Source organism: Enhydra lutris, unplaced genomic scaffold (genome assembly GCF_002288905.1).
Source record: "Enhydra lutris kenyoni isolate GAN:26980312 unplaced genomic scaffold, ASM228890v2 scaffoldscaffold94, whole genome shotgun sequence".
Classification (NCBI taxonomy): Eukaryota; Metazoa; Chordata; class Mammalia; order Carnivora; family Mustelidae; genus Enhydra; species Enhydra lutris.
The window spans coordinates 800,162-813,345 of NW_019154178.1; the positions used below are offsets into that span (position 1 = coordinate 800,162).

At 62.1% G+C, this 13,184-nt stretch overlaps 1 protein-coding gene across 5 annotated transcripts in view; it reads right to left on the minus strand.

Annotated features, from left to right (window-relative positions):
- Nucleotides 1–1,864: 1,864 nt before the first annotated feature.
- Nucleotides 1,865–13,184, minus strand: part of LOC111138988 (adenosine deaminase, RNA specific) — a 37,023-nt gene continuing 25,703 nt past the window's right edge. For 4 of the 5 annotated variants that reach the window (XM_022491048.1, XM_022491047.1, XM_022491044.1 and 1 more), the window contains 9 exons: nt 7,997–8,219; nt 7,649–7,820; nt 7,207–7,300; nt 6,749–6,871; nt 6,415–6,548; nt 4,834–5,016; nt 4,478–4,590; nt 4,067–4,194; nt 1,865–3,976 (listed from right to left, as the gene is read on the minus strand). In XM_022491048.1, the coding sequence (XP_022346756.1) occupies nt 3,739–3,976; nt 4,067–4,194; nt 4,478–4,590; nt 4,834–5,016; nt 6,415–6,548; nt 6,749–6,871; nt 7,207–7,300; nt 7,649–7,820; nt 7,997–8,219 (1,408 nt within the window). In that variant the 3' untranslated portion in view covers nt 1,865–3,738. The remainder of the gene's footprint in view (nt 3,977–4,066; nt 4,195–4,477; nt 4,591–4,833; nt 5,017–6,414; nt 6,549–6,748; nt 6,872–7,206; nt 7,301–7,648; nt 7,821–7,996; nt 8,220–13,184) is intronic. The other variant, XM_022491045.1, reaches the window with a different exon arrangement.

Genomic DNA, 13,184 nt, shown 5'->3' on the forward strand with positions numbered 1-13,184 from the left:
GCGGGCGGGCATCGTCTCCATCTGCAAACCACGCTGCCCGAGTAGCGAGCGGGACAACGCACGCCGCCCGCCCCTGACGCTAGGGGCTGTCGCAGGAGAGCAGGGTCCTGGTGGCCCGGCGTGTCGTTCCGCCGCAGCTGCGCGGAGTTAGGAGTTACCGAAAACGCAAGGCGGTCTCCCAGCCACCCTGCCCTGCAGAGGAAGAGGAAGGCCGCGCCTGCCGGAAGGGGAGAGGCAGGGGCTGCTCTGGGCAGCATCTGGGCCCGACTTCCGTCTCCTCCCAGCCCCGGGGACAGCCTGCAGGGAAGGGCCCCTGGCGACAGGAGACTCGCTCAGCTGAGCCGTCTGCACGGCTGGGCCATGGCGCAGGCTGTGGGAAAGTAAGGGGCATCTCTGAGTCGGTCCCCGGCCAGAGTACAGTCGGCTCCCTCTCAGCCTCTGCTTCTAGGGGCCGTGGCCACGTCATCCCTCAGCCCAGCGGGTGCCGGCCGGTCACTTGCCCAGGCTGGAGTGAGAATTGGCCGCATGTTTCCGAGTGAGAGTGTCACACGGCTCCTGAGGGACTGTAGGTCTAGGAGCTGTCGCTAGGACGCCTCACCCACGCGCTCAGAGCCCTCGTCCCCCCACACGAGCCTTGGCCTCCCTTCTCTGTGCTTCTGGAGTATTTGCATGGGTCTAACCCGCCTCAGGCCGGACCCCTTAGGAATTCAAGATACTCGTAAAGAAAATTGTTTCCAAACCTGTCTTGTCTGTTGTATCTGGTGGTCAGGTGTGGCACATGTGGGAACCACGGGGGGGTGCGGGGCTGGAGAAACAAGGCTCAGAGGCACGAAAGCACAAGGATGGGAGGGGAGCAGTGACCGTGGCTGTGACCAGTCCCTGACAAGGGCACTCAGCGGATGGGAAAGAAATGGCCTAAAGGCCCAGAAATAGCTCCTGGGGGGCGGGGGACTCTTAAACAAGGGCCCCAGAGGCAGGGTCGGCCGGGGTCTCCTCACAGCGTGGGCACGGGGTGGTCAAGGCTGTGGTCTATGTGGAGGCCGCCCTGTCCCCAGAACCCTGGTTTGCTCTGGTCCCAAACCCGGCAGCGGCGCTCAGCTGTGGCCTCTGAAGGAAGGCAGGGCGATGGGAACAGACGGTGCCGGCTGATGACGCTCCCACGGGCAGACCTGTGTCCAGCCCCTCTGCGTGGGCAGCGGAGACGGCTCGTCCCCTCCGCATGGGGGCTGGCGTTCGCGTTCGTTGTGAAAGGGGCTGTGTCCTGAAGACTTGGGTACAGTTTCCTCCGGCGGGGATGGGGGGCAGGAGTGGCCTGAGGGGTCCCCAGACGTCCCTGCAGGGGGGACATCTCCTTCCCCGTCTCCAGAAGTTGTCCAGCCGACTCAGCCCTGGGTCTCGGAGGACCACGAATGACATCCACACACAGCTGTGGTCCTTAATGTGCCCCCAAACTTGTCACTGGCCCTCCTGGCCTCAGCTGTCCCATCTGTCACGGATGGGGAAGGAGACTCTACATTGACTGTGTAGACAGCGCTTCTAAAAAGGTCGGACGGATGTGGTAGAGACTGTGGCAGGAATGGCAGTGTGCGGGGGGGCGCGTTCTTTGTGGAAGTCACGCGGAGACCACGGCCCGGCTGCTCCTGGGCCCCCCCAGCCCCTGTATACACGTACCTCCTGCTGCTCAGGGCAGGGGCTGGGACGGACGCCCCAGCAGAGCACGAGGGCTGCGAGTGCTGTGGGATGTGCTGGCTTTGCTGCCCCGAGGACAAGGTGTCAGGCTGGGGCTCTGTCCCCAGAAACCGCAGGGCCGCGGTGCCTCTGCCCCCATGTTCCCTCCCCGGGGAAGACACGACTGGAGACGTCCTAACAATTCAGATTCTCTTTATTTCCGAGGAATGTATACGGTTAGTCACGGTTGTCAAGGGACACATCAAAGCCGAATCGAGGACCCCAGGGCAGCCCCCCCGTGCCGAGTCCGTGCCTGGGCCCCTCCCACCTGCTCCTGGAGCCGCACCAGGACCCAGACCGGCACAGTCGCTCCTGAGTCAAGGAAGTAGCTTCGAGCAGCGACAGTTTCACAAGTGATTATTCAGAGAGTGCACAACAGCCACAGTTCGGACAAATCAACTACAAAGACCATTTAAAAAAAGGAAGAAGGGCGTCCTGGTTGCTAAAAACAAAGATCAGACAAGAAAGTAGAGCACTGGGGGTGGGGGGCTCTGTCCTGGGGGCACCGCGGGCCCCCTTCCTGCAGCGGAGGCCGACCCTGGGGCTCCTGGTCGGAGGTGGGGTGCCCCGGCGGTTGGGGGGGGGCCGGGCTCCACCCCCCCAAACACAGGCCCCGGTCCCGCCCAGCTCGTTGGGACACTTGGCTGTTCCCCAGACTTCTTTAGTATCCTTCTAAAACACTTGTTTTTTTTGTTTAAATTTTGGTCAATTTTTGGTCAGAAGCACAGATGGAATAGTGGCCACAAGAACGGAGTGTGAGTGTGCGGGTACGTACTGCGGGAGATGGGTCTAGACGGGCTGCCTCGTCAGCAGTGAGTGGGGCGCGAGGTGGGGGGACGGTCACCCGAGGGCCTGGCCTGGTCAGTGGGCAGGGACCGAGGGGTCACCTAGAGGCGGGCTCAGGTCTGGTTGGCGTGGGCAGAGCCAAGCTCCAGGGAGCTGGCCAGGGGTGCAGACAGGCTTCCACCTCACGTGGTTTCAACTGGGGTAGGGCGTCAACTCTGCAGAACCCCCCACCCCCACCCCACGTCAGCCCGAGGCCTGCCCTTCTGGAACTCTCCAGCAGACAGAAGTCTTGGGTAAATGAAAAACTAAATCTGATTTTAAAATCTGTGTACTTCTAGGCTCTTTGTAGCAGTTAAGAATCAACATTTATGAAGTTTTTAAAAACTAACACACCCATGATTTGGCCAACTCCCACTGTGTCACGGTCACGAGGGAGGGAGGAAGCGGCGTGGAGACCCGGCCCTGTGCGATTGTTCCGCCCATCCTCTCAGTCCTGATTATCAGGGCAGAGGGGACTCGCAGTGCAGGACCTCTCCCTGCCGGGGATTGGGGTCTGTGTCCCCACCAGCAGGACACCCCCCAGGAATGCTTCTGGAGGATGGCGGGGGCGGTGGTCCCATGAGGCCAGTCTGCGTGGCGGGGTGGCTGTGGGCTCGAGTCCAAGGCCAGCCCTCCCTGCTGCCCAGCCCCCCACTGGCTAAAGTGCAAGACCTAAAGGTCACCGAGGGCCCCCTGCGGTTCCCAACGGCCTGGCCTGGCGATGAACTGAGCACGCTCGTCAGCTCCTGTCCTCACACCTGTTTCACCAAATGACAGTCACCTCTCGCCCTCGAGGAGGAAAGGAGAAACATAATGATCATAAGGAGGGAATCGCCAAGGGCAGAGGGAGACAGAGGCCTCCAGCCCTGACCGGACTCGGCGCGGCCTGGCCCGACCCAGACGCCGAGACGTGGGTGCGGCAAACACACGGGGTGGAAGCAGGGGCCTGAGCTGGGGGACTCATGTGGTGGGCGAGAGGGGACGACACGCCTCCCTCCCGGTGGAGAGGGCAGGGGGCAGGCGGGCGGGCGGGCCTGGCCCCCGGCAGAAGCAGGGCACAGGGACACCCCAGTTCCTGGTGTCACTGGAGTGCTTCCGCCAGAAAAAGAAAAGAGGAAAGGAACGGCTCCAGACAGACGCGCCGAGGAGAGCTCCAGCCCACCAGTGTCCCCCGTCCCTGGCCCCTCACACGGGGCAGAGGTAGAAGTTCTTCTCCTCCTGAGGCTTGCTGATCCAGTTCCCGTAACCCATGTCCTTCAGGCTTCTCTTGAAGTAGTTCTTGGCGATCTCGTAGTCTCGGGCGGCTCTCTTGGCCTCACCATAGGACAGTCTGAGCAGGTCCCTGCGGCACCGGAAGGAGCAGAGCTTCTTAAAGAGGAGGAAGATGTTCTTTTTGGAGACCCGGGACAATTCGTTCCGCGGCCTGGAGGAACAAGAGCCGCTCGTCACTCCCCAGGGAGCTGGGACGGCGGGGAACGCAGGCAGGGGTGCGCCGCACGCGCTGGCGCCTCACCCGTCCACGGTGCCCCGGGTGCCGTCCAGGATCTCCAGGTCGCAGCCGTCCGCCAGGCACCAGTTCACGCTCGTCTCCTTCGTCTTCCCCGACTGCCGCTTGGAGTCGTAGACGCTGACGCGGCCCACCTAGAGGTCCCGGGAGCGGCAGGGCACAGATGGAGACCTTCCAGAAGGCCCTGCCGCAGGGATTCGGGGCCCCCAAGAGGGGGCACGGCTCGGGACCGTTCCTCTCGGCGAGGACTTGTTTGGCATAGACTCTGGTCCCACTCAGCCCAGCGCAGCTCAGACGGGTCCCAGCCCAAGCGGGAAGCCCCCAGCGTCCAACAGGACGAAAGGACCAGCTCCTGGGACACCCGTGAGCCACCCCCCCCACAGCAAACATCAAGAGGAAGGGGAGGAGCTACAGCACCTTGGGGTGGTTGACAACGAAGGGGGGCCGCAGCCCGTCCTCGAAGGCACTGCCGTCTCTCGTCACACGGCAGCAGATGGCGCGGGTCAGATGCCCTTGGCTGAAGAGGTAACCTGCGTGGGAAAGGCGGGCACCGGAGCTTGCTGTGGCACTGCCGCGAGGCGGACACATTCAGGGGCGTGGAAGTGCGAGTGGGTGGTTGGGGACCAAGCTGGCAGGCCTTGCCGGCGGTGGCTGCGCAGGGCACATGGCCCCAGAGCCGCAGGCACACTTTGGGCTTCAGGTGTGCCGGGACGGGATTTTGGCGGGGGAGGGGCGGCAGCGGGGACCGGGCGCGGGCAGCAGCAGCCCCTCACCCAGCGTCACAGACTTGAGGTACACGGGCTGCAGGAAGTGGGTCAGCAGCGCCCCCTGCAGGCCGAGCACGTTCCAGCGCAGGATCTTGTCGCTACAGGACATGGTGCGCAGCCGCTCCCCCAGCCGGATGCCATCCCACGTGGGCACGATGTCACTGGACTCCACTGGGATTGTGCCTTCCCCTGCGGAGGGACTGAGGTCAAAGCTCAGCGGGCCCCTGGGCCAGGCCCCTTCCCAGTGTGGCCTTCGCACACCTCCCACGTGGGCCAAGGCTGTGCACGGTCAGTCTTCAGAGGCTGCGCCAGCTAGTGCTGGGCACGCTACTCTGTGCGGGAACAACGGAAGCAAAACCAGAAGATCCTTGTGCTCCTGGAACGTTCGTGGGGGTGGGGCTGGAAGGGCCAGACCACAGCAAGCAAGCAAACCGGCACAGACAGAACTCTGAGCGGAACAGTGCTCAGAGCCGGGAGGAGCGATGGCAGTGGACAGTGGGGGGCCTCCAGGGTTGGAACTGCCAGGGTAGCAAAGACACCAGAGAGAAGCAACAGCTGAGTAGGACAGTTTCAGACACTGAGAACAGCACAAACAAAGGCCCTGTGGCAGCGAGAGGCTCGGCTGTCCAAGTTACTGACGAAGAGCCAGTGGGCTTGGGGCACCTACGTGTGTGCAGGCCTGGCTTCGGTGTGAAGGGCGGTGGGAAACCGTGTGGCTGTTTTCAGTGACCGCTCTACTGAGATCGAATTCACCCATTTAAAGCCACGATGGTGTTTCGTATGTTCCCAGGAGTGCAGCCCTTCCCATGGTCAAGTTTAGAACCTTTCCTTGCTCTCAAAAGAAGCATCCCCACGTGCGCGAAGCCCTCCCAGCCCAGGCCCCAGGTAGCCACACATCCACTTCTTGTCTCCACAGGGAGCCCTGCTCTGTATTCCCGACATTCCGCACAAACGGAGGCACGAGATGCAGGACCCCTGGTGACTGGCTGCCTTCTCGGGGCTCGTCTGTGTTGTAACAGGAGCCAGCGCCGCACCCCTCTCACGGCCGAGCCGACCGCACCATGCAGACAGACCCCGTTTGGGTCACTCGCCAGCGGCCAGACTGGGGTGACTTTCAGCCCTCGCCATTAGGAACCAGCATGCACTCGTCTGTTCTCCTAGGGACGCACCCTGGAGCGAGCTGCTGGGTCCTGGGCAGCTCCGTGGGTTTTGAGCAGGGAGGTGACCTGGTCTGAGTGGGTCGGGGGCGGGGATGAGGAGACACCCCCCGACCAAGGGCCTGGAGGAGGGGCCGGCGGACGGAAGGCAGTTGCACAGCTGCACACTTGGCACCCACCTCTGTCACTCCTCGGACTCGGTCCCATGTCCCTTCTCCCCCCACGCCCCCGGCCGGGAAGATCAAGGATGGGAAGGGGACTCCCACGCTCTGTCTCTAGCTGGGTGGGCACTCCGCCTCCTACCTGACTTGCGCAGCTCCCCGACTACAGATGCCAAGTGGAATCTTGGCCTTCTATGCCGCACCCCCGTCCCCAGGTCACCACTCCCAGCAGGAGCCTTCCTGTGGGCGTGAGGGAGCGCGCCACTCACCGTTCTCCACCTTGGTGCGCAGCTTGCCCTGTTTGGGGTTCTCGAAGACGGGGTAGTGGCGGGAGTCGGAGCTCTCCACCGCGCGGTCGCTGCAGGACTTGTCGAAGAGGGCGCCGTCCCCACACGGGGCCGTGCTGCAGGACAGGGGCATCCGTGAAAGCCCAGCTGTGCGGGGACCTCCCCAGTCCCCAGGGCCTCTCCCGCAGCCTCCCGCGGGCTGCTGAGCCAAGTGCAGCCCAGGGAACGGCTCCGCCTGACGGGCCGGGATGGCACCCGGACGCCTGACCCCGGGGCCTGGCAGGCTGGCTCTGGGGACAGCAGAGACCACACGGACCTGATGTACAGATGGAACGACACACTCTTCTTTATCTGCAGCTTCTCTCCGCCCCTCACAGGCTCGAATATGCTCTCCTTCGCCGTCTGGGGGTTGTACTTCATCAGCTCGCTATAGAGGAACCTACAAGGGGAGCCGTGGCTAGGACCGCGGTGGCCTCCGTGGCCCGGCCCCCCATTGGGGGAGGCCTCTGCCCAAGGCCCAGACACCTCGGAAAGCCAGCCGGCCTCTCAGGTCGGTCTCGCTTCTGACCCCTGACCTGCTAAACACGTGAGCTGGAGGGCAGAGCGGGAGGGCCGGCAAGGGGCTCCCGGGGTCCCCAGACGCAGGTGGAAGGTGTCCGCGCCCCGACAGGACCAAGAGGGCCTGGTAGGGACAGCGGGCTCTGCAGCGGTGCGGCCCCAGCCCCGAGGGGTCAGGTGTGAGACGGGCTCCTGGGCGGCCCCCGGCCCACCCACCTGATGAAGCCTCGCCGGGAGATGATCTCCGCGTGGCAGTCATTCACCGTCTCCCCCTTCAGGCTGAGCGAGTCCCCCTTCACGCAGCGGTTCCCTGGGAGGTGGGGACAATAAGTGTGATCCTTCCCCGGGAAATGAAGACAAACAGGATATAGGCTGTTTGGCTTTTCTTTTTTGAGAGCGAGAGGGAGCGCGAGTAGGGTCTGGGCAGGGGTGGGGCGGGGGAGGGACAAGGGACTCCCCGCTGACCGTGGAGCCCGATCCCACCTCTCAGGGGCTGGATCCCACTGCCCAGAGATTGGGACCCTGAGATCACGGCCTGGGCCCAGACACCCCGGGGTGGGGGGGTGCAGAGGCGGTCTGTGGGGGGCTAAGGATGGAGCCCGCCTCAAGCCCTGCCCCTGCCCCCCACACCGGGGCCTAGGCCGTGAGCCTCCCTGACCTGTGCCCAGGCTGACCACCACGCCCAGGTCGTCGGAGGCCTTCTTCATGATGACGGCGGCCAGGATCTTGCGGCCGAGCAGCGAGGGCTGGAAGCTGTTGGTGAGCGCGTTGAAGCAGCGGTGGCTCAGCATGGCGATCTGGTCGTGGAACGTGCTGCCGCTGAGCGGGAGCTGCGGGCACAAGGCTGCGTCAGGGCTCTTGCGCGCAGGCCCAGCTCCGCGTGCCGCCAGGGCCCCCGCCACAGCCCCCGACTACGGCCCTGGACGGCGAGTTAAGCGCCAAGTCCGCCCAGAGAGGAGTCAGCAGGACCCCACAGAGAGAGAGCACCAAGAGTCGACGTCTTAACTGTCTTTGGCTGTGCTTCTGGGGACCTGGAGAGGAGCATAGTTCTTCTGAGACCGGCCCCTGTCACTGGGGTTACCTCTGTGAAACCCAGGCGCTCTGCCTTCTCGTTCTCCCCAATCAAGACGCGCAGGGCCGCGTCCGCCGCCTCCTGCTTGCCCTGTTTCTTGCTGTGTGCGCAGACGGCTGGGAACCAGCGACCCCCGACTTTCGCCTGGTACACGAACCTTCGGGAGGAGAAGCAGGGCATGAAGACACGCGCCCGACCGAACAGCTGTCCATCAGGCAGCCCTTCCTGGACCTGGGCCCCGGGACTCGCACGGGGGCCTCTGCAGAGACAGATGCCACCTGTCTGCTCCCGCTGCACACTCAGCTCAGCGGGAGAAGTGCTGAGACATGACGCTTCGTGCGGGCGCCCTGAGTCCCTCGCCGGAGATCAGAGGGGCCCCAGAACCGAGGGACACACCAGGCCACTGAGCCCCGACGAGGCGCCCTGGTCCATAGAGGCTCGGGGCCGGGCTCCTGAGCCACGACGTGCCTCATGCGTCCCCTCATGCCAGCCAGTAGCTGGGCGCGGGCTGGAGGGTGACGGAAGCCCCAGGGGGAGGGGACGTGGCGTGAAAGATGCTGGAAGGCAGTGGGGTCCTGCCTGAGACTCAGGAGAATCTCACGTCTGTTCCACGCGTTTGAAAAGAACGTGAGTTCTGTGCGCGCGCGCACACACACACACACACACTCACAGGCTCCCCTCGGAGCCGTCGTGGGCTGGGTCCCGGACCAGCAAAGTAAAGCCAGTATTGCGATGAAGTGAGATAAAACCAACTTCCTGGTTTTCTAGTGCAACGGCAGTGAGGGTTACACTCTACTGAGCCTCTCAGGTGTGCAACGCCTTAGATCTAAACAACACGCGTCCCCTGATTAAAAAGCACTTCACTGCTCAGAAGATGCTAACCACCATTTGAGCTTCCACAAGAAGTGATGTGATCGTAACCACAGATCACAGATTGCTGAATACGGAGAATTTTAGACATTGTGAGAATCACCGAAATGAGCCCAAAGACCTGGTGTGAGCAGACGCCGCTGGAGAAACGGCCCAACGCCGGCTTCCGCAATCCCCGTGAGCAGGCCGCTGTGGACACAGCAGACGGCTGCTGTGCGTGGGGAACCAAACACAGCGCAGGCCGGGGTCAGGCTGGGGGTCGGATGCTGGGACCCCCACCGGCTGCGCTCCCTGTGCCTAGTAACCGTAGGAGGCCTGTGGTTTGCCTTTTCCTGGCACGCTGGGCACACCGAGTTGAGGAAGCCAAGACCCCAAAAACGAGAGGAGGTGTGGCGGTGAGGGGCACGGGGTGAGGCGGGGGGGGGGGGACCCGCACAGCAGAGCAGGCGCAGGCAGGCACGTGAGGCGATGGGAAGAGAGAGCGTCTCTCGTGCCACCGCTGCCCCTTCCTCAATGAAGCAGTGCGGACGGGCGCTGGTTGGGAGTAAGAAGAGGGTTTTGGTGAAAGCCTGAATAAAAAGGAGGGGATCTGAAGAGTGGGATGGAGAAGTTAGAACAAACCAGTAGTGAAAATGCTGGGGAGACGGCCAAGGGCAGCAGGGAACAAGAGACCGTCCCTAGGGGCTTTCTGTGGCCGGTGTGGATGGGCCGGGCCTCCCGCCTTGGCAGGTTCACTCCCCTCCCACCGCAGGCCTGCGCTGAACCAGGCCCTGCCCAGAACTCCGGCTTTCTCCGAACCATCCCCAGACCACGGCGCGGCATCCATCTGTAGAAGTCAGGCCACGCCAAGCAGACTCGCGACCCATCACGCACCTCGAGCTCCTTAGAACATACACGAGACGGGAGACCCTACGTCTCTCTAGGGGATCACTGGTTCCAATCTGGCCCCTGTCCAAATAGAACGGAGACCAGAAACATTCTCTGGAGAATGAACAAAGGAGGGAGTGTAGTGGAGAGGAGAGGCCGCTGGAGGCAGGAGGGGAGGGTCTGGAGAGCAGGAAGTCTAAGACAGAGCCTGAGACTGGTCTCCTCGAGGAGGGTGAAGGGGCTGGACATGATGACCCACACCTGGCCACTGGTGTGAGCTACTGGGGGGGACAGTGAGGTTGCCCGTGGAGATGGGAAGGACCAGAGGAAAAGAGCATAAGAGGTGAAACCCAAGAGCTCTCCTTCAGGAGGGTCAGACTTGAGCCCAGTTGAAGCGACAAGGAAGCTGGAGGGGAGCCTGGGGTCCTGCGGAGGTCTCGGCCCCCAGAGCTGGTGCCTTCCAGCAGCGAGATACTGACATACGGTCGCTGAGAAGGGCCGACAGACGGAAGCAGTACTCTCCTGTCGCAGAGCCATTACGGTGGGCCCCTGCCCGCAGCCCCGGGGGTCTTCGCGCCCTCCCCTCACTCCTGGTAAGTTCTTAAATCCTGCATGAGTCCTGGAAGTCCGAGGGAGGGTTTCACGCAAGCGGGAGAGGAGCCAGACAGAAGGAAGGCGTGAGGGGCGAGGCTGGTGACATGGGAGGGTCGCTAGGCGCCAAGGGCAGGCCCCGCGAGCCAGTGTGCCCGTCACAGGCCAGGAGGCCCTCCGGGTGCCCTGGGCCAGTGTCCTTGAGTCCTTACCGGGCTCACACTCTCCTGGGAGGAAGTCAGAGCCAAAAGACAGACGAGGACACAAACAGGAGGTTCATATCCAAGAAACACAGATAATGTGAACGTGAAGAAATGAGTCAACATCACTTACTACGGAGACAAATTCAAAATAAGACACTGTGTCGTGAGCTCTTCTCCTGTGACCACCTTTCAAAATTGAGCAGTGGGACGCCTGAAGGGCTCAGTGGTTAAGCCTCTGCCTTCGGCTCAGGTCATGGTCTCAGGGTCCTGGGATCGAGCCCTGTGTCGGGCTCCCTGCTCAGTGGGGGCCTGCTCCCCGCCCCCCCCTCCACCTGCCTCTCTTCCTGCTTGTGACCTCTGTCAAGTAAATATTTACCAAAAAAACAAAAAACTGAGCAGTGAGTTACCGCATAGGCAAATGTTCCGGTCGTTAAGTATGGAAGGGGAGGAAGCGTCCCTCATCTCCAGAAGCAAACACTGGGCCCAGTTTTCCATTCTCGCAGAGCTGGCCCCGTTCCTGCATCCTGCCCTCCCCGAGCCCCCGCTGTGCCCCCTGGTGTTCCACGGCCCGTTGGCACACACCATGAGCGGCGCCGGGGTGGGCGCAGCCCACGATTTACCAGTCCGCAGACTACCTCGGGCTGTCCGCTGAAATAGCAGAGCTGCTGTGCAGGGTGCGGGAGGGTTCCCAGGGGCGGCCCCCGCCCTGAAAGTACTGCTCTCCACTCCCCGCTGTGGCGCTCGGAGGACCCCTCACGGACACGTGAGCACACTGAGCGCGTGTGCGCTTAGCTCACGCGCCTCTCAGTGGAAAGAACCCCTTACTTATACAGCAATCAGCCCCTGGCGCTTTACCCTCAGACGGCCTTTTAAGACCCCAATTCTCCTGATGCCCACACCTCTGTCTTCCTGACTTTATTTCATGGAATGGCTTTGCCGCTCCAACGTCCTCAGGTGAAAATCCCCACGTTCACCTGTGATGTTATGATTTACGTATATACTTTTAGGATTTTATTTTTAAGCAATCTCTACACCCAACCTGGGGCTCAAACCCAGAGCACCAAGCCAGCCAGACACCCCTGCCTTACGCTGAAGTCCTGGACTCGAGGTGACGTGCGGCGCGGAGACAGACACCAGCGATGTCCTGCTGAGACGCGGTGGGCAGCCCCCCCCCTTCTGCCGTAAGAGCCGGCCCGGGCCAAGGGCCATGCAGGTCCTTCAGAACTTTCTGGCTATTCTCCTGGATTTTTCTTTTTCTTTTTTCTTTTCCCTTTTCGAACACTTCAGTTATCTGTCAGAAAGCGTGCGCACAGGCAGGGGGAGCAGCAGAGGGAGACGGAGAAGCAGACTCCGCTGAGCAGGGGACCCGGGACCCCCGGATCCTGACCTGAGCTGAAGGCGGACGCTTCACCCACTGGGCCACCCAGGCACCCCACACGGACTCTCGTATGAACCCGGGAATCAGGTCTTGTGGGTCTCCAAGAAGTCAGTTCCACCCCTTCCCCAGTAGGATCACGTGAAGCGTAACCACTCGTCTGGGCCCAGCTGCGGTGACGAAACCGGGTTTTCTACCTCATCACAGAGCCCCGGAGCCGGCGTTTCCTGCTCGGAACGTGCGCATCTTCCGCCTGCTCAGCCGCTGCTGCGGACAGGCTACTTTCCTCTCCCGCGTCTGCGAACCGCTTCCTCCACACGCGTCTGCCCTTGTTTCCCAAGTCCCTGCTCTCCCGCCTCCCCTCGCCCGGGTGTGCCCGCCCGCCGCTCGCACGGGACTCAGGGGCACGAGCCCGGTCTGCGCCGGACGGCAGCATCCTCTCCCCGCCTTCTCTGTCCTGACGGGCTGGCGGAAAAGGGGAGCCGAGAAGCACGGGGACCCGGGCACCCCCGTGTCCCGACCTTGCCGCAAACAGCTCCCTGTTCAACACGGAGCGAACGCCTGGCAGCCGCAGCTACGTGGTGACCCCGCTCTTAAGGAGGTACGCGGTCATGTCTACTTTATTAACGGCTTGGTTTTTTAATCTGAATGGACGTTGGATTTTATTAAAAGCCTTTTTGGAATCTCTGGAGAGGACTCTGAGCTTCGTCCTTATTATTATTTGGTAAATAATAACGATATCTTGACACAGACTAATCTCTGCATAGCACCAAGACCCCATTTCTCACGTTTTAGAACAGCAAAGGTAAAAACTTGGTTCAGATGTCCCATTTCCAAAGTTCACGTTACGCCACCCCCCTTTGCTGAAGACCTACGTGAGTACCCGTTCCTACCAACCAAAGAACATCTGGAGAGGATATTTGCCTATGAAAAAAAGGCAAGAATTGAAGACCGCACCCAGCACCGGCCGGGCAGGAAATCCCAAACGAGCTCTGTCCTTCTGGACTGCAGGGAGTCCCCTGCCTCCACATGGGCAAGACGGGGCGAGCCACTTCCCAGCCGATGGAAGCGTCCACCGCTCTAGGCTCGCTGCGGGGAGGTTCGGCAATGTCTACCGAAATTTTAGACGCCCATGAAGACGTCATTCACGGGTGTCCCAGAGTGTGGAAATGACCCACACACTGGTCACAAGGGGCTGGCAGATAGCCCAGGTCAG